Genomic DNA, 25,090 nt, shown 5'->3' on the forward strand with positions numbered 1-25,090 from the left:
GTGGGACTAAGAAAGGAGCCGTTGTCTTTATTCTCCTCGTCCGGCACACTACAGAATTATCCCCAGAATTATGACCATGCAAGATGGTCAGTTGAAGCTGAGAATATCCGGAATGGAGAGGGGAACCGATTGAGGACTAACAGGAAAACTGGGTTGGGACTGCAACAGATGACCAGTTTGAGGTGTTGTAACTAACCATTGTTTCCAACTGAGACTGTATGTACTTCAAAAGCACATTTGGCGAGATGCCCAAGGTTAGTGAGACTTGCTATAATCGTTCAATTTTGTGCTTTGTTAAAGAATGAGCTATTTAATTTGCAAAGAAACCATTTGGGTGGACAGTCCTCATCTCTAACCAGGTGGTATATTGGCTTTCTGTAAAAGGTAACATTGCAGGTGCAATAAAGAGATCATGTGTCTGGTAAATTGGGAAGTGACAAAGCTAATGTGAACTTGATGATAAGATGTGACATGGGTGGAGCAGAATTTTTATTTATTTTTTAAATAATTTGTATTAAAGGTTTTCATAAAATATCAATAACAATGAAAAAGGAACCCAACAGGGTACAATACACAGTCCAGAAAAACAACCCTCCATACCCCCTCCCCCATGTACATAAATAATAAATTAACATTAACACCCCGACTTAATACAACAAGTATATACAGACCCTCCAGTGTAAATAACAAAAACAAAAAATAATAAAGTGACGACCCCCCCCCCCCCCCCCCCCCCTGGAGTTGCTGCTGCCATTGACCAATGTCTACCGCTCTGCCAGGAAGTCCAAGAATTGTTGCCACCACCTAAAGAACCCTTGTACCGACCCTCTCAAGGCGAATTTCACCCTCCAACTTAATAAACCTCGCCATATCGTTGATCCAGGATTCTACGCTTGGGGGCCTCTCATCCTTCCACTGAAAAAGAATCCTTCGCCGGGCTACCAGGGACGCAAAGGCCAGAATACCGGCCTCTTTCGCCTCCTGCACCCCCGGCTCCTCTGCCACCCCAAATATTGCGAGCCCCCAGCCCGGCTTGACCCTTGATCCTACCACCCTCGACACCGTCCTCGCTACGCCCTTCCAAAATTCCTCCAGCGCTGGGCATGCCCAGAACATATGGGTGTGATTTGCTGGGCTCCCTGAGCACCTAACACACCTGTCCTCACCCCCAAAAAACCGACTCTTCCTTGTCCCGGTCATGTGTGCCCTGTGCAGCACCTTAAACTGTATGGGGCTGAGCCTCGTGCACGATGAGGAAGAGTTCACCCTCCCCAGGGCATCTGCCCATGTCCCTCAATTTCCTCTCCCAACTCCTCCTCCCACTTATCTTTTACCTCCACCACCGAGGCCGCCTCCTCCTGCATCACCTGGTAAGTTTCCGAGATCTTCCCCACTCCCACCTAACCCCCCTGGGGGGGGGGGGGGGGGGGTGTAGCACCCTGTCCTGTACTGCGTGTGGCCGTAGCCTCGGGAATTCTGCCACCTACTGTCTGGCGAACGCCCTTACCTGTAATTACCTGAAGGCGTTTCCCGGGGGGGGGGGGAGCCCGTACTTCTTCTCCAGCTCACCCAGGCTCGCGAACTTCCCGTCCACAAACAGGTCCCCCAACTTTCGTACCCCTGCCCTGTGCCACCCAGCAAACCCTCCACCTGTTCTTCCTGGGGCAAACCGGTGGTTCCCCCGTAATGGGGTCCCTGCCGAGCCCCCCCCCCCCCCCCCCCCCCGTGTCACCTCCACTGCCCCCAAATTGAGGGCAGCCACCACCACCGGGCTCGCGGTATACCTCCTTGAAGGGAGCGGCAGCGGCGTCGTTTCCAGCGCCCCCAGACTCGTATCCTCACGACGCCGGCGCCAGCATCTTCCATGCAGCCCCCTCCCCCTACATCACCCACTTGCGCACCATCGTCGCATTGGCGGCCCAGTAGTATCCAACGAGGTTGGGCAGCGCCAGTCCCCCCCTATCTCTACTCCGCTCCAGGAACACACTTCTCACCCTCTGAGTCCCTCGCGCCCACACAAACCCCATTATACTCCTATTAACCCGCCTGAAAAAAGCCTTCGGGATAAACACGGGGAGGCACTGGAACAGGAACAAAAACCTTGGGAGCACCGTCATTTTGATTGACTGCACCCTACCCTCCAAGGACAGTGGCAACGCGTCCCACCTCTTGAACTCCTCCTCCATTTGCTCCACCAGCCTTGTAAAATTAAGCCTATGCAGGACCCCCAGCTCCTGGCCACCTGGACTCCCAGATACCTGAAGCTCCTCTCCGCCTTTTTTAGTGGCAGCTCGCCAATCCCCCTCCCTTGGATGAACTACGAACAGCTCGCTCTTTCCCATGTTGAGCTTGTACCCCGAAAAGTCCCCAAATTCCCTAAGAATCCTCATTACCTCCAGCATTCCTCCCACCGGGTCCGCCACATACAGCAGCAGGTCGTCCGCATAAAGTGACACCCTATGCTCCTCCCCACCACGCACCAACCCCCTCCAGTTCCTTGACTCCCTCAGTGCCATAGCCAAGGGTTCAATCGCCAGTGCGAAGAGCAGGGGGGGATAAGGGTTCACCCATGTCTCGTCCCTCGATGCAACCGAAAGTACTCGGACCTCCTCCTGTTTGTGGCCACACTCGCCATCGGGACCTCCTACAACAGCCAAACCCACCTGACAAACCCCTCCCTAAACCCGAACCTCTTCAGCACCTCCCACAGGTACCCCCACTCTACCCTATCGAAGGCTTTCTCAGCGTCCATCTCCGCCTCCCCCTCCCTCGCCGGCATCATGATAACGTTCAAAAGCCTCCGCACATTCACGTTCAACTGCCTCCCTTTCACAAACCCCGTCTGGTCTTCGTGGATGATCTGCGGCACACAATCCTCTTGGCTAAGACCTTCGCCAGCACCTTGGCATCTATGTTTAGCAACAAAATCGGCCTGTAAGACCCACACTGCAGGGGATCCTTGTCCTGCTTCAGGATCAAGGAGATCAGTGCCCGGGACATCGTCGGGGGCAAAGCCCTTCTCCTCCCTTGCCTCATTGAAGGTCCTAACTAACAGCGGGCCCAACAGGTCCATATATTTTTTATAGAATTCAACCGGGAAACCGTCCGGCCCCGGTGCCTTCCCTGCCTGCATGCTTCCTAACCCTTTGATCAGCTCCTCCAGCCCAATCGGGGCCCCCAATCCCGCCACCAGTCCCTCTTCCACCTTTGGAAACCTCAATTGGTTCAGAAAGCAGCCCATCCCTCCCTCCCTCCCGTGGGGGCTTGGATCGGTACAATTCTTCGTAAAAGTCCCTGAAGACCCCATTGATGGCAGCTCCACTCCGCACCACACTCTTTCTCTTTCCCCCCCCCCCCCCCCCCCCTTGTCCTTAACTCCCCCGATCTCCCTAGTTGCGTCCCGCTTTCGAAGCTGATGCGCCAGCATCCGGCTTGCCTTTTCCCCATACTTGTAAATCGCCCCCTGGGCCTTCCTCCACTGCACCTCCGCCTTCCTGGTGGTCACCAGGTCGAATTCGGCCTGGAGGCTACGCCTCTTCCTCAACAATCCTTCCTCGGGCTCCTCCGCATACCTCCTGTCTACCCTCCCCATCTCCCCCACCAGCCTCTCCCTCTCCCTCTGCTCCTTGTGGGCCCTAATGGAGATCAGGCCTCCCCTTACCACCGCCTTCAGTGCCTCCCATACCATCCCCACTCGGACCTCCCCGTTGTTGTTGGTCTCCAGGTACCTCGCTATACTTCCTCGGACCCGCTCGCTCACCTCGTCCGCCAACAGCCCCACCTCCAAGCACCACAGCTTGTCCCTCTGGTCCCTCTCCTCCCCCATCTCCAAGTCCACCCAATGCGGGGCGTGGTCCGAAATGGCTATTGCCAAATACTCCGTATCCTCTACTCTCGCTCTCAGCGCCCTACTCGAGGTGAAAAAGTCAATTCGGGAATAAGCCTTATGGACATGTGAAAAGAATGAAAATTCCTTGGCCCCCGGCCTTACAAATCTCCAAGGGTCCACCCCTCCCATTTGGTCCATAAACCCCCTCAGCACTCTAGCCGCCGCCGGCTTCCTACCCGTCCTAGACCTGGAGCGATCCAGTGCCGGATCCAGCACCGTGTTAATGTCTCTCTCTTTCTCCCCCCCCCCCCCCCCCCCGCCCCCCCCCAATCCAAGTCTGGGATCCGACCCAACATACGCCGCATAAAACCCGCATCGTCCCAGTTCGGGGCATACACATTGACCAGTACCACCCTCTCTCCCTGCAACTTACCACTTACCATTATGTACCTGCCGCCATTATCTGACACAATGCTCGACACCTCAAACGGCACCTTCCTTCCCACCAAGATCGCCACCCCTCGATTTTTGGCATCCAGCCCCGAGTGAAACACCTGACCTACCCACCCTTTCCTCAATCTTACCTGGTCTGCCACCTTCAGGTGTGTCTCCTGAAGCATAGCCACAACCGCCTTGAGCTCCTTCAGGTGCGCGAACACGCGGGCCCGCTTAACCGGCCCATTCAGTCCCCTTACATTCCAGGTTATCAGCCGGATCAGGGGGCTACCCGCCCCCCTCCCCTGCCGACTAGCCATGACCCCTCCTCGGCCAGCCACGCGCCCGCACCCCACACCCGGTCCGTTCCCCACACCGGCATACCCGCGTCTCGACCCCCCCCCCCCCCCCCCACTCGCTCCAGCTCCTCCTTGACCATAGCAGCAGCAACTCGACCCCCCCCCCCCCAACTCAACCCCCCACCCCCCCGGCTAGGACCCATCCTAGCTGATTTACTCCCCCCATTGCACTTCCGCAAGACAGCTGACCCCGGCCACTCCCGCCTCTCCTTCGGCTCCTCCCATTGTGTGGCACACCCTCCTCTCCCATCCCCATCCATAGGCACTCCCCCTCCCCGTTCCGTTCTAAGCGCGGGAAACAACCCTCGCTTCCCCGCCCCGGCCCCGCCCCCTCCAGTCTTCAGCACGGAAAAAAGCCCGCGCTTTCCACCTACCAGGCCCCGCCACCTCTGACACAGCTCCTTTTACAGGCCCGGTCCCCTCACCCCTGACCCGGGCCTCCCCCTCCCCCGCGGGGCCCCATCTCACCTCCAAGAGCCCCCCCCCAACCAACCGAACCAAAACAGTGCCCAACCCGCCCCAGCCACCCTCACCAACCCAAAAGAGAAAAAACACAAAGAAAAAGAAACCCGGAGCAATACAAAGGCCCCCCCCCGCCCCCGGAAACAAAAATAAACATAGCATGTCAACCGCAGTCCCCAATCGCCCGTCCCGACCCTCAATCTGTGTCCAACATCTCGGCCTGAACAAAGGCCCACGCCTCCTCCGGAGACTCAAAATAATGGTGCCGGTCCTTGTAGGTAACCCACAGTCGCGCTGGCTGCAACATGCCAAACTTCACCCCCTTCCTGTGCAGCACTGCCTTCGCTCGATTGTACCCGGCCCTCCTCTTCGCCACCTCCGCACTCCAGTCCTGGTATATCCGAACCTCCGCGTTCTCCCGCTCCTCTCCTTCTTGGCCCACCTGAGCACACACTCCCGATCGACGAACCGATGGAACCTTACCAGCATCACCCGCGGAGGCTCGTTAGCCTTGGGCCTCCTCGCCAGCACTCTATGGGCCCCTTCCAGCTCCAGGGGCCCCTGGAAGGACCCCGCTCCCATCAGAGAGTTCAACGTGGTGACAACGTAGGTCCCCACGTCCGCACCCTCAAGCCTCTCCGGGAGGCCCAGAATCCGCAGATTCTTCCGCCTCGACCGATTCTCCATCTCCTCGAACCGCTCCTGCCATTTCTTGTGGTGCGCCTCCACCTTTACCGCCAGGCCTAAGATCTCGCCCTCATTGTCAGAGACCTTTTGTTGAGCCTCGCGGATCGCCACTCCCTGGGCCGTCTGTGTCTCCAGCAGCTTATCTATAGACGCCTTCATCGGCTCTAGCAGGTCCGTTTTAATCTCTCTGAAGCAGCGCTGGATACTCTCCTGCTGCTCTTCCGCCCACTGCATCCACGCTGCCTGGTCTCCGCCCGCCGCCATTTTGTCCTTCTTCCCTCGCACCTTCTTCGGGTCTACCACCACACCTTTTTTGTCGCCCCGTTCCAAGTTGAAGCCATATACTGACGGGGAGCTGTTGTAGACTCCTTCCCACACCAGGAAACGTTGAAAAAGTGCCGTTGGGAGCCCTGAAAAGAGCCCAAATGTCCGTTATTACGGAAGCCGCCGAATGTGCGACTTAGCTCCGCATAGCCGCAACCGGAAGCGAGCAGAAAATTATTTAATCCACATCTTTCGTGGAACATAAAACACAGACCGGGACTTGTTGGGCCAAATAGCCTGCTGCTGTGTAAACGCTTTGTTGTACTTTACATTTAACTGATATTTTCCAAACTTGCGAACCCTTGGAAGCCTAGAAATTGACTTCAAGTAATTTCTCATCTAAATGTTTCCTAATTCTGTACAACAGTCCAATCTCAGCTCTGTCGACTTGACTACAACATGGAAATCAATATATAATAGTTAAGAAATCAACTTATTCTCACTGATTAAACCAATCCAAAAATATCTCAACAGCACAGAAGAGCTCATTTGGCCCATTGTGGCTGTGCTGGGTTTTTTTTTTTTGAATGCGCTATCTAATTAATTCCACTCCCGCTGTTCATCTCTTCATCTTCAACCTTCTGATTCACTTAAAAATCAGACCCACTGTACTCTCATAGAAAGGAATCCAAACACAATTGTCATCATCTGCATGCGATTGTCATCCAAGGGTGCCTTTTCGGAGCACAAAAGGTACGAGTAAATCATCCAAGTTGCCAAATGCCCAAATCACTTCACTTACAAAAAATAATGGTAATGTTTCCAGTGCTTCTAATTTGTCATTTCATTTTGGGGGGAACAAATTGTTTATGGCTCACTTTGTTCACGGTAATACTTTGTTCATGGTAAGCAGTTTCTTTAATTACAAACGGAAAACCAGCTCTTGTCATAGAACATGATAAGTGTTGAACTGGATTATTCATTTTGGATTGGAGGTGCTTGGCCAACATCGGAGAGGTGGTCATAACAACAGTGAGAAGTCGAAAGGAGAGACTGCAAATCTGGGAATTCCAGGAGGAGATTTGGGAACACGGCATTTGGATCATGGCACAGGCAGCAGAGATGGATTTGCTTGTGACTTGTCTTCTTTCTGTTGCTCATGAACATAAGGGAAGCATACTAGTGAATGTTAAGTAATGGGTTAAGAGTTAAGTAATGCATTAAGAGACATTGCAATTAGTTGTCTCATTTATGTTTAGTATCCAATGATTGACACTGATATGTAAAGGGGCTTCAGGTGGCCCTTGTGTCAGGTGGTGTGTTAAGAGTTTTGTGCAGAGGCTGTGGAAGTGAAATAAATGGTGTTTGGTGAAAAGGAACAGTACTTTTGAATCTTCATACAACGGTAACTAAAATGTATAACAGTGCATGCCATTTTTCATGAAGCACTGTGCACGGAAGTAACATGCAATTCTGAGACTGGAGATTTATTCTGAGACTGGACATTTTTTTTTTTTAAAAAGCTACTGATTTATCAGTTTGTCTTTTTTTAATCCAATCTACTTCAGCTCTGTGGTTACCTTGACATCAGTGAACCTAGCAAGGATATCCCCATATGCTTTCCTTTGCCAAGTTTCCCCCCTCCCTCCTGAACTTTTCACATCCATTGCCTCCTGTAGAAGTTCCTTCCTAACGTTTGAGTGCTCTCCTCGATGAAATTCGTCCTGACATTAACATTAAATTGGCATTGCACTGATTTGCCTGTGCCTCCCAGATCCAGTTTAGCACATGGTCATCTCTACTTCCTTATTCTTTCCCCTGCAGCTGGGAGATATGCTTCTGTTGACTAAAGTTGATACTTGAGGTGCAGCATACACATTGGAATATTGACATTTTCTGACTTGCACTGTACTGATTTATTGATTGCAGATGAACTATTTATTTGAACCATAGAGGCTTTATTTATTACAGCCCATCAGTGGTTGGTTGACCGAGTGCCGATCCCACCTCCCTTTCTTTTATGCATTCAGGGGATTGGTTGGCTAGGCCAGCATTTGTTGCCCATCCCTTATTGCCTTTGAACCTTTCTTTTTAACTTTGTTCTGCACCGTTCATAACATGATACTATTCATCTAGTATTCAGTATCTTAGCCTTGCTCTTAGTGAATCTTAATTGCCATTCCTGTGGGGATGCTGCAGAGCATTTTGTGGGGCCTGACTGCCTTACATTAAATTGTTCTTTTTCCTTATGTCCCACCATTATTCATCCTCAAATTTATTGTTTCTGAATACCAGACCACCCAAATGCCAACCTGCTGAGAGGGCTAGTGTCCCCCCACTCCCCCGCCTCCCTCGCCCACCTCACCTTGATATAAGTTTAGATTTAGATTTATTGTCATCTGTACCGAAAAGTATTGTTCTGCGTAGCCTAATAAGCTAGACTGTTTCGGTTAAACAACTTCTTATCCATCTTCCGCCTTAAATTCCAACTGTTTTCACTTCTGAAGCAACCTTATTTGAGGATCATGTGATTTTCAGCAGTCTGTTGGGATTTCTGTTCTTTTTTTTAAAAAATCCACGAGATTGAATAGGCAGGATCTTATGCCATGTTATAATAATCTTTATTGTTACAAGTACGCTTACATTAACACTGCAATGAAGTTACTGTGAAAAGCCCCTAGTCGACACATGCCGGTGCCTGTTCAGGTACACGAGGGAGAATTCAGAATGTCCAAATTGCCTAACGGCATGTCTTTCGGGACTTGTGGGAGGAAACCCACGCAGACACGGGAGGAGAATGTGCAAACCCCGCAGAGACAGTTTCCAGAGCCGGGAATCGAACTGGGGACCCTGGTGCTGTGAAGCAACAGTGCTAACCACTGTGCTACCATGCTGTTGACTGCTGTTCACTTGACCAGTGTTCTTCAAACTTTTTTTTCCGGGGACCTATTTTTACCAACTGGCCAACCTTCGGGACCCAACCCGGCCGACCTTAGCGACCCACGCCGACCGACCTGCGCGACCCACCATTTTCTCTTACCCTGTTTGCTGCTGACAAAAATGGAGGAAATGGTTTTGGGTCCCTTTGGCCCTCGTACAGGCTCCTCCAATGGACCCTGTTGGATGAAGGATAAGCCTTCCGGTGTCGGAAAGTATGGAGTCTCCATCTGTCCAAAGTTCTGCATTTTTTTCCTGTAAATTTTTATCAAATAAATCCCCCCCCAAACTTGTTTTTAAAAAAAAAAAAATCAATAAAATAAATGAATAAAAAAAAAAAAAACTTGTAAAACAAAAAGCTGCGACCGTTTAAAAAAACAACATTGTTTTGCACATGTGCGCCAATGATCTGGCACGCATGCGCAGTGCGGCTGCATTTTTTTTACATGTTCACGGCCATTTTGAAGGCCGCTTGCAGCCGGCGTTATTAACAGCCAACTGCTGCGGCTGTTGCGGGATCGGGAGCACCGCGACGGACAGCTCCGCAACCCTTCCAACACCCGCCCGCGGGTCGTGCCCCTGAGTTTGACAATGCCTGCACTCGACTATTGGAGCTTTCAAAAAAATTGGGCCTGAACAGTATACAATTGCAGGGTTCAAGTAGCGGCGATTATGTTGCTTTGTCCTGGGCTTCCATTACGAATCGCGCAATCTTGGATCTAACTTGACTGCAAATAAGCACTGTTTAACGCTGTAACAGAAGAAAGATAAAGTCGGCAATTCCTTCTGCTGTACTTGTCCTCATTGGCACTTGATGCATGGTGGCAAATTTAATTATTTTATTTGGGAGGGAGAACTGATACTGTCAAATGTGGTAAAATTAATTTGGGGAGATCTATGACTAAAATGAAGTTCATAATTGTTTTAAACTATAAATAAAAATGCCACTTCCCACAAAGCTTAAAATGCTGCTTTGCTGGTTTTTTTTTTAGTATCGTCAGTGCTTCAGGTGGGAAGGCAGCACATCATTGAAGTTCCCGTCCTAGAAATCCAACCAAACTCTAATTCGGTAACCATCCTCGGCACTCTAATATGTTAATTTCTGCCTTCAAGTGGGTAAACTTTGCTGTAAATGAATGCAAAATCACCAACAATTGATTTGTGAATGAATATGCTTGGTTAAACACATTTGCTGTGACCTCTTTTGATTTTTGTTTGGGGGTGGTGGTGCAGATGGAGCTGAGTGGTGTGTTATTTTTGTCAGTGCAAGAATCCTGCGTATATTCTTGGGTGGGCTTGCTTACAAAGTACCAGTTCTTTTAACTGTGAATTAGCAAACTATGTATAATAGGAAACATTGCTTTCTTAGGAGTTTTCAATCTTTTCCTGCTGATCTTGGATTTAATTTAAAGATCCAAGATTAGTGCTAAATTTGAGTTTGCAATAGGAAACATTGGATTAATGGGAGATTTATTGATTTAAATCAAAAGATCATGGGTTCAAGCCCCACTCAAGACTTGATCACGTAATCCAGACTTGTGTGCTATGATTATACTGTGACTCTTTTTGAAGGTTCAAAGACCAAAGGATATAGGAGTAGATTTGGGCCATTCGGCTCATCGAGTCTGCTCCCCCATTCAACGATGGCTGATGTGTTCCTGATTCCTATTCTCCTGTTTTTTCCCATTACCTGGTCCCCTTATTAATCAAGAACACCAGATTTGTGCCCGAGGTGCTGTTACCCATAAGGGTACAGACCAAGAGCTGGAAGGTAGAATTCCACACAATAGTTCTTTCTTGGAGCATAAGAACTAGGAGCAGGAGTAGGCAATTTAGCCTCCCGAGCCTGCTCCACTGTTCAATACAATTATGGCTGATCTCATCATGGGCCTTATCTCCACTGTGCTGCCTGTTCTCTGTAACCCTGCAACCCGTTGTTAATTAAAGATCTGTCTAACTTAAATTTACTCACTGTTCCAGCATCCCCTGCACTCTGGGCTAGCGAATTCCACAGATTCACAACCCTTTGGGCGAAGTAGTTTCTCTTCCTCTCTGTTTTAAATTTGCTACCCGTTATCCTGAGACTATAAAACCATACAGAGGGTGTGCATTTTTTTGTTGTTGTTGAGATGTTACACTGGAGCCATGCCTACTTTGTTTCCAAGGCACACAACTGGTGTGCTGTAGGAGTACATAAACTGTTTGGTGGAACAATTGGCAGTAGAGTAGGGAGCTTCTTAATGCTTTCTAGTCGACGCCCAGCTTTTTGCCAAAACCATCAAAATCAGATCACCCCAGTGATGTTTGTGATGATTTGCTGTGCACAAAGTGGCTGCTGGGTTTAAGACGTATTTCATTGGCTGGACATTAGTGCCCCAGTGTCATTTCTTAATACAGCCTTGCTGTCATCTTAACTCACAAAGCAACTCCACCTTCTGTTCTATCCTGTCTATCGTTTCGGAATGCTGTGCAGCCCCGGACATTTAACTCCCAGTCCCGCTCCTCCTGCAACCATGTTTCAGTGTTCCCCACCAAATCATACCCATTTGTCTCTATTTGTGCCATCAGCTCATTTATCATTTCCATGTGATCTCCTTCTGAATTGAATTCACTTCCTGTTAAATAGATGACGACCAACTTCCCTTGTGGGCCTCGGTGTAAGTTGCCAATTTCTTGATGCCCATTTCCCTTCCAAAACCATAGTTGCATCCCCTCTCAAAAAACAAGTTGGCCTCCATGCAACCATACACCACTCCTCTTTTATTTTCTCTTGAATGTGCTGTTTCCTCCCAAACCCGTGACCATCCTTTCCCACAGTTCTATATGAATATCGTCAGTTGTTTAAGTGAGAATAAATATAACCATTAAGGATATTGTATTCTCTGTATTGAGTAGCATTGTTTAAGGGGTAGTTGTAAATTATTTTCTGGTGTGATGTTAAAGATATTTCAATACTGAGTTAGTAATGGTTTGTTTTAAAATACCATATCCTCATTTCTTCATGCAATCACTCTTGGAGCGAGGTATCCTTTCCTCAATCTTCCTCAAAATTCAAATATTGGAGTTTCTGTCCAGTATCCTAGCCACTTGGGGCCTGGGCTAGGAATGTAATATTTGGTTCTCCTAAATTAGCTGATTGTAGCCAGAGTATCTCCAGAAATGACCTCTTTCTGTTCTTGCACCATTTATCACCAGAATCCCAATCTGATCTATCCTTGACTTCCCTCCACTTCCTACATGGTTTCCGTTAGTATCTTTTAACACACTACTTCTGCGCATTCAATGTCTTATGACTTCAGCCCTTCCAAAACTCTCCCTGTATCCTACCCTGTACCACGTCCCACTACCCATCACCTGTCTTCAAACTCGACTGCTAGCACCTGCAGCTCCTCAAATTTTAAAATGCTTATTTATGTTCAAGTCTTTTAATGGTTTTAGTGCTTTTTACTCGTGGAATGCCATCAGCCATTGAAGCCGCAAGTTCAGGAATCCCCCTCCTAAAATCTTCTTCTGTGGGTCTCTTTTTTTAAGCTGATCCTTAAAAACCCACTTGAGGTTTCTGGGGATACCTTTCCTCTACTAAAGATGTCAATTGAAATCAGTATTGTGCAGGTGGAAAATTATTTCATTTTGACACAGTGCAACAATTGTCATTCTACAAATGGGTTCATTCAGATGAATGTTTGTTTTTGTCACCCCACACTGCATCAAATGACCCATGTCTTGAAGGTAGTATGTGCTCCAGGAGATTGAACACCGCTGTAGGCAGACCACCTTCTCCCGAGATTAGGAATTTCCACCATAAAAATTGCATTGTCATCAATATCCTGGATCCGCCTAAATTGAGGGTGTGTGTCGGGGAGGATGAGAAGAGCCAGCGTGGGTTGAGGGAAAGTGTCAGAATGAAGCCAGACAAGAGCACCAGCATGATTTGAGCAAGGAAGAATAATTTTGGGGGTGGGGAAAAATCATTTAGCAGCATTGTTGAAGTTGTACTGTTGAAGCCTTTCGCCATGCCAGTCTGCCCTGACGAGTGCAAGGCGATCAAAGGGAACAGCCGTTTGCACTGCATGAGAAGGTGGCGCTGTTTGGATCATGTAATACAAACAGCTGATCCCTCAGGACAGGTTTGCAAGACAAAAGGCTTTGACAATATTTTTGTTCAGCAATTCTGTGCCACCAAGTGACTGCCTTGGATTATTGTCAAATTATCGGCAGTGCTGTGGGAAGGTAGAGAGAATTATTTTAACAACCATCTCTCGCTGGAGAGTGCTAGGTAGGAAGATGTAGTAAATTGGTCATTATCTGAGACCGGATTGGTGTTTTGGATACAGACTCTTGTCAGCCCTGAAAAAGGAAGACTGCACACCGAAAGGACCTTTTCTCTATTGATCTCATGTTGGATTCCAGCAGCTGGTGCCTTAAATAATGCTGTTAATCCCAGAGTCCACTCGTCTGCTTCCACTCGACAGAAACCAAGATCAACATCCTAAACAACAGGAACTAATTGAGCTTCTGAACTGAGAAATATGTAAAAGAAAAAACATAAGTGGAGAATGTGGCTCACAGCTGCATGTCTGAACATACCACGCACTATGCATGCAGGTAAATCATACGTTTAATGACCTCCGCAGATATTTGGAAATGAATGAGCTAAAGAGACTAAAGTACTGAACAAAATGTAACGGTATCGCCTGGCAAGTCGAGAGCATTTTTATTTACATGAATGAGGAAAAATATCTTCCAGGTGCAAGGGAGTAAACTTGAATGTGATTGGGCGGAGGACAGAAATTATAAGAGTGGGATATTCAGACCAAATGGGCTACAGTGTGTTCCAGGGAAATATGGTATACTGTCACTGAAATTTGCATGATATTTAGTTGAAGCAGTATAAGAAGCCAAAGACTGACCGGGTCAGAGGGTGTGATTAAACGATGATACCAGGAAGCCTGGCTTATTTTTGCAGAGCTGTTCCTTAAAGCTAGATCTCTAATCCTTACCACTTTCATTTCCTCCCCACCGCGTCCCCTTTCTATACCCCGCCGCGTCCCCTTTCTATTCCCCGCCGCGTCCCCTTTCTATTCCCCGCCGCGTCCCCTTTCTGTTCCCCGCCGCGTCCCCTTTCTGTTCCCCGCCGCGCCCCCTTTCTGTTCCCCGCCGCGCCCCCTTTCTGTTCCCCGCCGCGCCCCCTTTCTGTTCCCCGCCGCGCCCCCTTTCTGTTCCCCGCCGCGCCCCCTTTCTGTTCCCCGCCGCGCCCCCTTTCTGTTCCCCGCCGCGCCCCCTTTCTGTTCCCCGCCGCGCCCCCTTTCTGTTCCCCGCCGCGCCCCCTTTCTGTTCCCCGCCGCGCCCCCTTTCTGTTCCCCGCCGCGCCCCCTTTCTGTTCCCCGCCGCGCCCCCTTTCTGTTCCCCGCCGCGCCCCCTTTCTGTTCCCCGCCGCGCCCCCTTTCTGTTCCCCGCCGCGCCCCCTTTCTGTTCCCCGCCGCGCCCCCTTTCTGTTCCCCGCCGCGCCCCCTTTCTGTTCCCCGCCGCGTCCCCTTTCTGTTCCCCGCCGCGCCCCCTTTCTGTTCCCCGCCGCGCCCCCTTTCTGTTCCCCGCCGCGCCCCCTTTCTGTTCCCCGCCGCGCCCCCTTTCTGTTCCCCGCCGCGCCCCCTTTCTGTTCCCCGCCGCGCCCCCTTTCTGTTCCCCGCCGCGCCCCCTTTCTGTTCCCCGCCGCGCCCCCTTTCTGTTCCCCGCCGCGCCCCCTTTCTGTTCCCCGCCGCGCCCCCTTTCTGTTCCCCGCCGCGCCCCCTTTCTATTCCCCGCCGCGCCCCCTTTCTATTCCCCGCCGCGTCCCCTTTCTATTCCCCGCCGCGTCCCCTTTCTATTCCCCGCCGCGTCCCCTTTGTATTCCCCGCCACGCCCCCTTTGAATTCCCCGCCGCGCCCCCTTGCCCTTTGAATTCCCCGCCGCGCCCCCTTGCCCTTTGAACTCCCCGTCGCGCCCCCTTGCCCTTTGAACTCCCCGCCGCGCCCCCTTGCCCTTTGAACTCCCCGCCGCGCCCCCTTGCCCTTTGAACTCCCCGCCGCGCCCCCTTGCCCTTTGAATTCCCCGCCGCGCCCCCTTGCCCTTTGAATTCCCCGCCGCGCCCCCTTGCCCTTTGAATTCCCCGCCGCGCCCCCTTGCCCTTTGAATTCCCCGCCGCGCCCCCTTGCCCTTTGAATTCCCCGCCGCGCCCTTTGCCCTTTGAATTCCCCGCCGCGTCCCCTTGCCCTTTGAATTCCCCGCCGCGTCCCCTTGCCCTTTGAATTCCCCGCCGCGTCCCCTTGCCCTTTGAATTCCCCGCCGCGTCCCCTTGCCCTTTGAATTCCCCGCCGCGTCCCCTTGCCCTTTGAATTCCCCGCCGCGTCCCCTTGCCCTTTGACTTCCCCGCCGCGTCCCCTTTATATTCCCATTTTTCTACATTCAACATTTGACACAGCCAACCAATCTCAGCTGATGGGGCAGTATCTGTCTTTTCTCTTGGGCACTCTGTCCACTGGCCTCTTTTGTGTTTCCTCTGCTTCCTTTTTGGAGCTGATTTATTCACTTCAGGCTGTGAAAAGACATTCATAAAATGAAGTAAGCTTTGTTTTTAATGTTGTGATTCTAGAGCTTTGGGGTCATTGTGATATTGTGTTGAAGAAGGAAAATGTCACCCCCACAACCCAAAGATGTGCAGTCTAGGTGGATTGGCCACGCTAAATTGCCCCTTAATTGGAAAAAATGAATTGGGTTCTCGGAATTTATACAAAAAAAAAGAAGGAAAATGGCAAGGCTGTGGAATGGAACTGCATTGTGTGGCAATGGGGTCCTCTGTTCACATTGCATCAGGTGGCACGGCGGTTAGCACTGTTGCTTCACACTGCCAGGGTCCCAGGTTCAATTCCAGCTTGGGTCACTGTCTGTGCGGAGTCTGCACGTTCTCCCCGTGTCTGCGTGGGTTTCCTCGGGGCGCTCCGGTTTCCTCCCAACAGTCCCGAAAGACTTGCGTTAGGTCATTTGGGCATTCTGAATTCGCCCTCCGTAAACCCGAACAGGCGCCGGGATATGGCGACTGGGGACTTTTCACAGTAACTTCACTGCAGTTTTAATGTAAGCCTACTTGTGACAAAGATTATTATTATTATCATCATATCTGAAGCCTCCATGATGGAGATGAATGTGTGGAGGAAGGAAAAACAGGGATCAAGTCTGCACTTCAGATTGTGTCTTGATTGTCGATGACCAAATCACGGTAGCCTTGTGGATAGCACAAATGCTTCACAGCTCCAGGGTCCCAGGTTCGATTCCGGCTTGGGTCACTGTCTGTGCGGAGTCTGCACGTCCTCCCCGTGTGTGCGTGGGTTTCCTCCGGGTGCTCCGGTTTCCTCCCACAGACCAAAGATGTGCAGGTTAGGTGGATTGGCCATGATAAATTGCCCTTAGTGTCCAAAATTGCCCTTAGTGTTGGGTGGGGTTACTGGGTTATGGGGATAGGGAGGGGGGGGGGGGGGGTGTTGACTTTGGGTAGGGTGCTCCTTCCAAGAGCCGGTGCAGACTCGATGGGCCGAATGGCCTCCTTCTGCACTGTAAATTCTATGATAATCTTGACTTAAGGTCTGGAAGCAAATTCTTTACTCGCGATTGTTTTTTTAAAAACGCATTTTATTCAAACTTGCATCAAAGCAGTTTACAGCAAATAAACACCCCGGGAAACATTCTTCCCAATAATCAACTATACAGTTTGTACAGATTTTCCTCCTTTTTCATCCCCCGCCCCCCGCAATGAACAGCTCCTCAAACACGGTCACAAACATCCCCCACCTTTTCTCAAACTGCCCTGCTGAGCCCCATAACTCATACTTTATCTTCTCTAACCGCAGGAAGTCGTACAGGTCACCCAACCATGCTGCTATCCCCGGTGGCGATGCCGACCGCCACTCCAGCAAAATTCGCCGCCGTGCAATCAGAGAGGCGAAGGCCAAGACATCGGCCTTCCTCCTCTCCTTGAGCTCAGGCTTCTCTGAAACCCCAAATATCGCCACCAAAGGGTCCGGGTCCACTCCCTCCTCCACTAACCTGGTTAAGACCGTGAACACTCCCGCCCAGAATCTTCCCAATTTTTCACAACCCCAAAACATGTGCGCATGATTCACTGGCCCCCGCCCACATCTCTCGTACTCATCTGCTACCCCTGATAGAACCCACTCATTCTCGCCCGAGTCATATGCACCCTGTGCACCACCACCTTAAACTGTATCAGGCTCATCCTTGCACAAGAGGAGGTCCCGTTTACCCTTCGCAGTGCCTCACTCCATTACTCCCCAATTGATCTCCATTCCCAACTCCGCTTCCCATTTCTCCTTGATCTTCACCACCCGCTTGCATCCCTGCTCCCCCAGCCACTTGTATATATATCCCCAATTCTTCCCTCTCCTTCCACATCCTGAAGCAGCAGTCGCTCCAGCAGGGTGTATCCTGGCAATCTCGGGAACCACTTCCAGACCTTTCCTGCAAATTAACTAACCACCCCCCCCCGGCCCAAACCCATGATTCTCGCTCAGTGGCGTTAGCACCGACATCCCTTCCACCCTAAAATGCCTCCTCAGCTGATTCCATATCTTCACTGTGGACTGCACCACTGGGCTACTCTGAGCCATTGGCAATGCTGTGTCACCATAGCCCTCAAACTAGACCCCTTACAAGATTCCTCCTCCATCCTAACCCATTGTACCTCTTCTTCCCACCACTGCCGCACCTTGTCCATATTCGCCGCCCAATAATAATGAAGCAAGTTTGGCAACGCCAACCCCCCCCTGCTGCCTCTGCCTCTGGAGCAGGGTCCTCCCCACCCTCAGCATCTTCCCTGCCCATACAAAGTCAGAGATGATTGTGTCCACTTTCTGAAAAAAGGCCTTTGATATAATGATCGGGAGAGCCTGAAGATAAACAAGAACTTTCATTTTCACCACTTGGACCCTCCCCGCCAACGTTAAGTGCAGTGTATCCCACCTCTTAAGATCCTCCCTGGCCTCCTCCACCAGCTTCTTAAAGCTCCACTTATGGAGCCCCGTCCATTCCCTCGCTACCTAAATCCCCAAGTACCTAAACCTATCCCTCGCTACCGTAAATGGCATTCCCCCCCCTAAATTAGCCCGCTGTGCCAGCTCATTCACCGGGAATACCTCGCTTTTCCCTACATTCAACTTGTATCCCGAGAACCCTCCAAACCTCCCAACAGGCCCATAATCCTCCCCATACTCTCCAACGGATCCGAAACATACAGCAAGAGGTCATCTGTCCCCTCATTATCCCCTGCCACTCTGCCAAACCCCTGAGATCCATCGCCAATGGCTCTATGGCCAGCGCAAACAGCAGCGGCAACAGCGGGCACCCCTGCCTCATCCCCTGTGTAGGTCAAAGCTTCGTGAGCTCATATCATTCGTCCTCACCCTCGCTCTTGGCGCCACATACAGCAACCGCACCCATGCCAGAAATCTCGGCCCAAACCTTCCCAAAACTTCGAACAAGTACGGTCACTCCACCCGATCAAATGCTTTCTCCGTATCCATGGACACCACCAGCCATGGTACCAGAGCTCTCGACGGATTCATCACCACATTCAACAGCCGTCTTATATTACTGCCTGCGAGCTGCCTGCCCTGCACAAAGCCTGTTTGATCTTCTGCAACCACTCCCGGACACAATCCTCCATCCTCCCGCCAACAACTTAGCTAATACTTTCACATCCGTGTTCAATAGTGATATGGGTCTATACGGCCCACATTCCATCGGATACTTCCCTTTTTTTGGGGATTAGTGTGATTACTGCCTGCTTAATCGTCTCTGGCAACTCCCCCTTCTCCAGTGCTTCATTAAACGCCCCCAACAGATATGATGCCAGGTCCGCCGCAAATTCCTTATAAAATTTTGCCGGGTATCCATCCGGCCCAGGGCCCTTCCCTGACTTCATACCCCTGATACTACACAGCACCTCCCTCAGACCCAGGGGCTCCTCAAACACCTGCCTCTTTGTTTCCTCCACCTGGGGAAATTCCAGCTCGTCCAGAAACCACCCCATGTCCCCTCTTCTCCTGGGTCTGCCTCATAAAGTTCCTGGTAATACTCTCCAAATGCCTCATTTATCTTCCCTGGCTCTGACACCACGTCCCCGGCCCCAGTCCGGATCTTCAATATTTCCCTGGACGCAGCCTGCCTCCGCAGCCGATGCGCCAGCATGCGGCTCGCCTTCTCCCCATACTCTTATTGCATCCCTCTTGCTCTATGCAGTTGCCCTACCGCCCTCCCCGTTGTCAGCCTGTCAAATTGCCCCTGCAACTTTTTCCTCCTCGCCAATCCCTCCACGGTGGGCACCCTCTAATATTCCCGGTCCACCTCCACTATCTCGCTCACTAGACTGTCATGTTCCGCCCTCCTTTCCTTATTCGCACGAACCGTAAATGAGAATTTCTCCCAGACCACTGTCTTCAGTGCTTCCCAAAAAATGCCCGCTGACACCTCCCCATTCTGATTGAACTCCACATAATCCCTAATCGCCAACCGCACCTTATCACAAAAACCTCCATCCGCCAACAACCCCGAGTCAAACCTCCACCCCGGCCTCTGCTCTCGTCCCGTACTGAACCGAATATCCAACCAGTGGGGTGCATGGTCCGAGATAACTATCCCTGCATACTCTGCGCCCCCACCCCAACACTACAAAGTAATCAATTCTCGAATACACTTTATAGATGTGTGAAAAGCAGGAATTCCCTTCCCCCTGGGTTCTGAAAGCGCCATGGATCCACCATACCATCCTCTCCATAAACCCCCCCCCCCCCAGCTCCCTTGCCATTCGTACCCTACCCATCGACCTGGGGCTCGATCTATCCACCCTCAGCTCCGGGACACAGTTAAAATCTCCTCCCATGATCAACTGGTGAGTGGCCAAATCCGGGATTGCTGCCAGCAACCCCCTCATAAAACCCACATCATCCCAATTTAGGGCATAGCCATTTACCAACACTACCGGTGCCCCTTCCAATACCCCACTCACAATCACATATCTCCCACTTGGATCACTCACCTCCTTCACACTCATGAATCCCATTTTTTTGCTCATTAAAATCGCCACACCCCTCGATTTGGGGGAAAAAAAAACCCCGAATGAAAAACCTGCCCGACCCACCCCTTCCTTAACCGAACATGGTCCGTCACTCGGAGGTGTGTCTCCTGCAAAAAGACAACCCCCGCTTTCAAGCTCCTGAGGTGCGCGAACACCCGCGACCTTTTAACCGGCCCATTCCGTCCCCGGACGTTCCACGTTACCAACCTCACCGGACGCTTGCACCTCCAATCCCCTCTACCGTCCATCATCTTCCCCGCTTAACTCCTGCCCCTTTAATTCCACTCTGTACCTAGCCCATCCCAGATGGCCCCTTCGCCCTTGACCATGTCATCTCTCCCCCCTGCCGCGTCGCAGAAACCCCCCCCCCCCACTTTTCCCCTTCCCCCTTCTTCCCCCCCCCTCCCCACTTCCCCTTTCTCCCCTCCCCCGGCCACCTCTCTTGGCCTTCTCCCCCACCACCTCACTTCCGTTCACCAGCATAACCTGCTAGCGCGGCTGCCCCTGAAAAAACAGGAGGGAGGATGGGAACATCCATCCCCACATAAATGTTTCACCCCTACAACTCCTTACAATCTCAACATTGAACAGAAACCCCTCCCCACACAAAAAAAGGCAAAAATCCCCCAATCCCTACACCCACTTCAAACATGCACCCGACCATTACATAGTGCAAGCACCCCAGTTCCCAAGCATTGTCCACTCAGTTCTCCCCCAGTTTATGCTCCTTAATGAAGTCTTCGGCCACTTCTGGGGTCTCGAAATAATACTCCCGGCCTCCGAATGTCGCCCATAATTTCGCCGTAGAGCACCCCAAACCTGATCTGCTGCCGGTATAGCACCGCCTTGGCCTTGTTGAAACCTGCTGCTGTTTTGCCAACTCGGCTCCGATGTCCTGATAAATCCGGACGTTATTTCCCTCCCAGTCGCAGCTACGCTTCTTCCTGGCCCACCGTAGAATTTTCTCTTTCTCCACAAATTTATGGAGTCTCATGATCACCGCCCGCGGCGGCTCCCCAGCTCTAGGCTTTTGCCTCAGAGACCGATGCGCTCGGTCCACTTCAGGTGCCTTATCTAGCCCCCTTCTGCCACCAGTCCCGCCAGCATCCTCGAGACGTACCTCGTGACGCTCTCACCTTCCACTCCTTCAGGCCGGCCCATTATTCACGGGTTCTGTCTTCCCGAGGTATTCTCCTGCTCCTCAACCTTTGCCCTCAGCGTTTTACAAAGGTTTCCTAGGAGCCCCACCTCCACCTCCAGAGCCACCACACGATCGCTGTGGTCCGAGATCACTCCTTCAATCTCCCGAATCTGTGACCCCTGCACCTCCAAACACCTCTTCATCCACTCCAACGTACTCTTCAGGGGTGCCACAGCTTCTGCAATGGCCTTTGCACGATCCTCATGCATTTCTTTCCTCTGTTTATGGAATTCCTCCTTGATAAAAGTCATCCGTTCCTGTATCTGCGGCTTTCCAGCTTGCCCCTCCCCTGCCTGCATGCTGGATGAGGCTGTTGCTGCAGCACAAGACTGTTTCAACTTTCCAGCCAAACCTCTCACTGTTTTCTGCCAGGTCTGGCGATCAGGAGACATACCATTCCAGGGGTAAACTACTCCTCTAACATTCACCTACGCCTTTTCATCAAATTCCACCCGGATCTAGGTAAAAAGAGCCCTTTTCTGTGACTTTGAACAAGAACAGCCTTTTATGTGACCAATCACTCCATGGTCACAAGCGGAAGTCTACTCACGATTGTTAGTAGAGTTAAAATTTCTTGCCTTGTCCAAAGCTCATTGTTATGCTTTTGCTGCTAGTCTCTGGGAACTGCTCGGGAGCATTTGAGTCCCTATTCTGAGGAAGCATCTTTGAGTCTGTTCTAAGAAGCATCTAAATGAGATCAGGAAGTGTGAAAATTCGTTGTGCAATGCCGTTCCGTACCCATTCCACAGCTGTGGGGAGACTCTGGATGTGCTGCTTGAGTGGAAATTTTCATTATCGATGAATAAGCTGGCTGCCAGGCTGGGAAGTTGGTGTTAACATTTGAACACAGAATCTGGAGGGAATGATCTTCCGGGATGTTTGAAGGCTGACCAGATAACCTTTTATATGTATTACTCAGCTTGGCCTTGCTTATGTCAAGGGGTGGCATGGTAGCACAGTGGTTAGCACTGTTTGCTTCACAGCACCACGGTTCTGGGTTCGATTCCCACTTGGGTCACTGTCTGTGTGGAGTCTGCGTGTTCTCACCGTGCCTATGTGGGTTTTCTCCGGGTGCTCCGGTTTCCTCCCACAAGTCCTGAAAGATGCGCTGTTAGGTGAATTGGACATTCTGAATTCTCTCTCTATGTACCCGAACAGGTGCCGGAATGTGGCGACTAGGGGATTTTCACAGTAACCTCATTGCAGTGTTAATGTAAGCCTACTTGTGACGATAATAAAGATTGTTATTATGAATCCTTTGTGTAGGTTGAAATTCCGAGCCTTTGCAATATTGGTGGCTAGCCAGCTGGTTTGTGATGCAGAGCGAGGCCAGCAGTGCGGGTTCAATTCCCATACTAACTGAGGTTATTCATGAAGGCCCCTTGCCCTTTGCCTGAGGTGTGGTGATCCTCGGGTTAAATCACCACCAGTTGGGCAACACAGTGGTTAGCACTGCTGCCTCACGGCGCCGAGGTCCTCGGTTCGATCCCGGCTCTGGGTCACTGTCTGTGTGGAGTTTGCGCATTCACCCGTGTCTGCGTGGGTTTCGCCCCCACAACCCAAAGATGTGCAGGGTAGCTGGATTGGCAACGCTAAATTGCCCCTTAATTGGGGAAAAAAATTAATTCGGTACTCTAAATTTAAAAAGAATCACCACCGGTCAGCTCTCACCCCTCCAAAAGAGGAAAGCAGCCTCTGGTCATCTGGGACTATGGCGACTTTACCTTTGCCATACTAATTTGACTATGTGGCATATGCCTTTGTGGAATACAGCAGTGGTACAACTTGAACCATTTGAATCCATTATTAAAGATGCTTCACTAAAGCGGCACGGTGTCGCAGTGGTTAGCACTGCTGCATCACGGTGCTGAGGATCTGGGGTCGATTCCTTCTCTGGGTCACTGTCCGTGTGGAGTTTGCACATTCTCCCCGTGTCTTCGTGGGTTTCATCCCCACAACCCAAAGATTTACTCTAAATTAATAAAATAAAGTGCATCACTATTTTAGTATTGTTACTATAGGCTCAGTTGGGAGTTACAGATTACTGAAAAAGGGGCTGAGCTGATAAGTGATTTAAGAGTAGTTCATTAAGTAAATTATTAAGAAGCAGCAATTTAAGTATGATGCATAAACTATATAGACAGAAGATGTGTAGGACCGCATGAGGTGAGGACCGTGTCTGCCTGGGTCTCATCCCCACAACCCAAAAAGATGTGCAGGGTAGGTGAGTTTACCACGCTAAAATTGCCCCTTAATTGGAAATAAAAAGAATTGGGTACTCTAAATTTATTTATGCAACCATTTCTTACAGATCTCTAGAGGGAAATATCCTTATTGATTCCTCATGATTGATTGATTTCTGGCTAATTTTGCTATTTCTAAGTTACAGGCTTGTTTGCCTAATTTTTGATTACATGCAGAAGATAACATTCTAAAGCTACGAGAATTATCAGATTGCTATCAACTTGGATTAACACTCTCCATCTGTAGATCACCTCATTCAATGACATTCCTTACCCATTAGCTCGAGTGCTGCTAATTTTAAATTATTAGTTTATAAATACATATAATTAGGGCGACAGATTATGCATGGACCTGATTCTCCAGCTTTCCCTGTCTTCATTTTGTGGATGATTTCTCCCGAGATTTCCAATGATCCGAAACCAAATTTCTTGTACTTTTCTTCCTTTGACTCTTACCATCTTGATCGTCTTAAATCAATATCTCGATAGTATGTGTTGGTGCCTCGATGATAATGATTTCTTACTCTATTAAGCCACATTAGCTAATTCATGTCACGCTGTTTAGTGAGTAATTGAGAAGGTCTGGGACCTAGCCCTGCTCACATCTGCATGTTAGTTCCTCCACAAGCTACATTTGCACCAGTTATCCCCATATTACACCAGTACCCCAGTATGCCCCACACACCATTCTGAACAAGCCATTCTTGACTTTTGGGTAATCTTCTAAGAAAATCACAGTGGGGATGTCTAAAAATCTTTGCTCATCTCCCCCTTGCGTGGTTCTGATGTCCCTGGTATTGGCCAAACTATCCAATGCAGTTTTCTTAAGTTCAGCAATAATAATATAATCGCTTATTGTCACAAGTAGGCTTCAATGAAGTTACTGTGAAAAGCCCCGAGACGCCACATTCTGGCGCCTGTTCGGGGAGGCTGGTACGGGAATTGAACCCGTGCTGCTGCCTTGTTGTGCATTACAAGCCAGCTGTTTAGCCCAGTGTGCTAAACCAGCACCCAGTGTGCTAAACCAAGCACCTCCAAGCGAAAGATATCCATTTACCAGCCTCATTTATGCTTTCACTGGCTGTACATCAACGCTGGATTGATATTTTCCATTTAACGATGTCCAAAGTTAGTTACATCAATTCCATTTGGTGTTTTTCCCCCTCTAACTCTTCTGATCTCAATCACTTCCTCATATAATTATACACGTGCAGGAGTTACCATTGTATCTAATTAATTTTTAAAAAATAAATATAGAGTACCAATTCATTTTTTCCAATTCAGGGGCAATTTAACTTGGCCAATCCACCTAGCCTGCACATCTTTTGGGTTGTGGGGACGAAACCCACACGAGCACGGGGAGAATGTGCAAACTCCACACGGAGAGTGACCCAGAGCTGGGATCGAACCTGGGACCTCACGCCGTGGGGCAGCAGGGCTAACCCACTGTGCCACCGTGCTGCCCACATCGTATCTAATGAATGAGCCCTGGAGAAACTTCGCTGTCCAATATCTCATATCTTTAAAACAGAAATCAAACATTTCACTTGA

The 25,090-nt window shown here is 50.2% G+C and overlaps 1 protein-coding gene across 5 annotated transcripts in view; it reads left to right on the forward strand.

Moving 5' to 3' along the window:
- Positions 1 to 25,090, forward strand: part of ggps1 (geranylgeranyl diphosphate synthase 1) — a 110,548-nt gene that overhangs the window by 18,980 nt on the left and 66,478 nt on the right. For 2 of the 5 annotated variants that reach the window (XM_072498506.1, XM_072498509.1), the window contains exon 2: positions 13,446 to 13,578. The exons of 1 other annotated variant lie outside the window; for it this stretch is intronic. Coding sequence is in view for 1 of the 4 variants with exons in the window: in XM_072498509.1 (XP_072354610.1) it covers positions 13,573 to 13,578 (6 nt within the window). In the remaining 3 variants the exon portion in view is untranslated. Of the gene's footprint in view, positions 1 to 9,965; positions 10,043 to 13,445; positions 13,579 to 25,090 lie in introns of those variants that run through there. 2 more of the 5 variants (XM_072498510.1, XM_072498507.1) reach the window with 2 other exon arrangements.

This window comes from Scyliorhinus torazame, chromosome 4 (genome assembly GCF_047496885.1).
Source record: "Scyliorhinus torazame isolate Kashiwa2021f chromosome 4, sScyTor2.1, whole genome shotgun sequence".
NCBI lineage: Eukaryota > Metazoa > Chordata > Chondrichthyes > Carcharhiniformes > Scyliorhinidae > Scyliorhinus > Scyliorhinus torazame.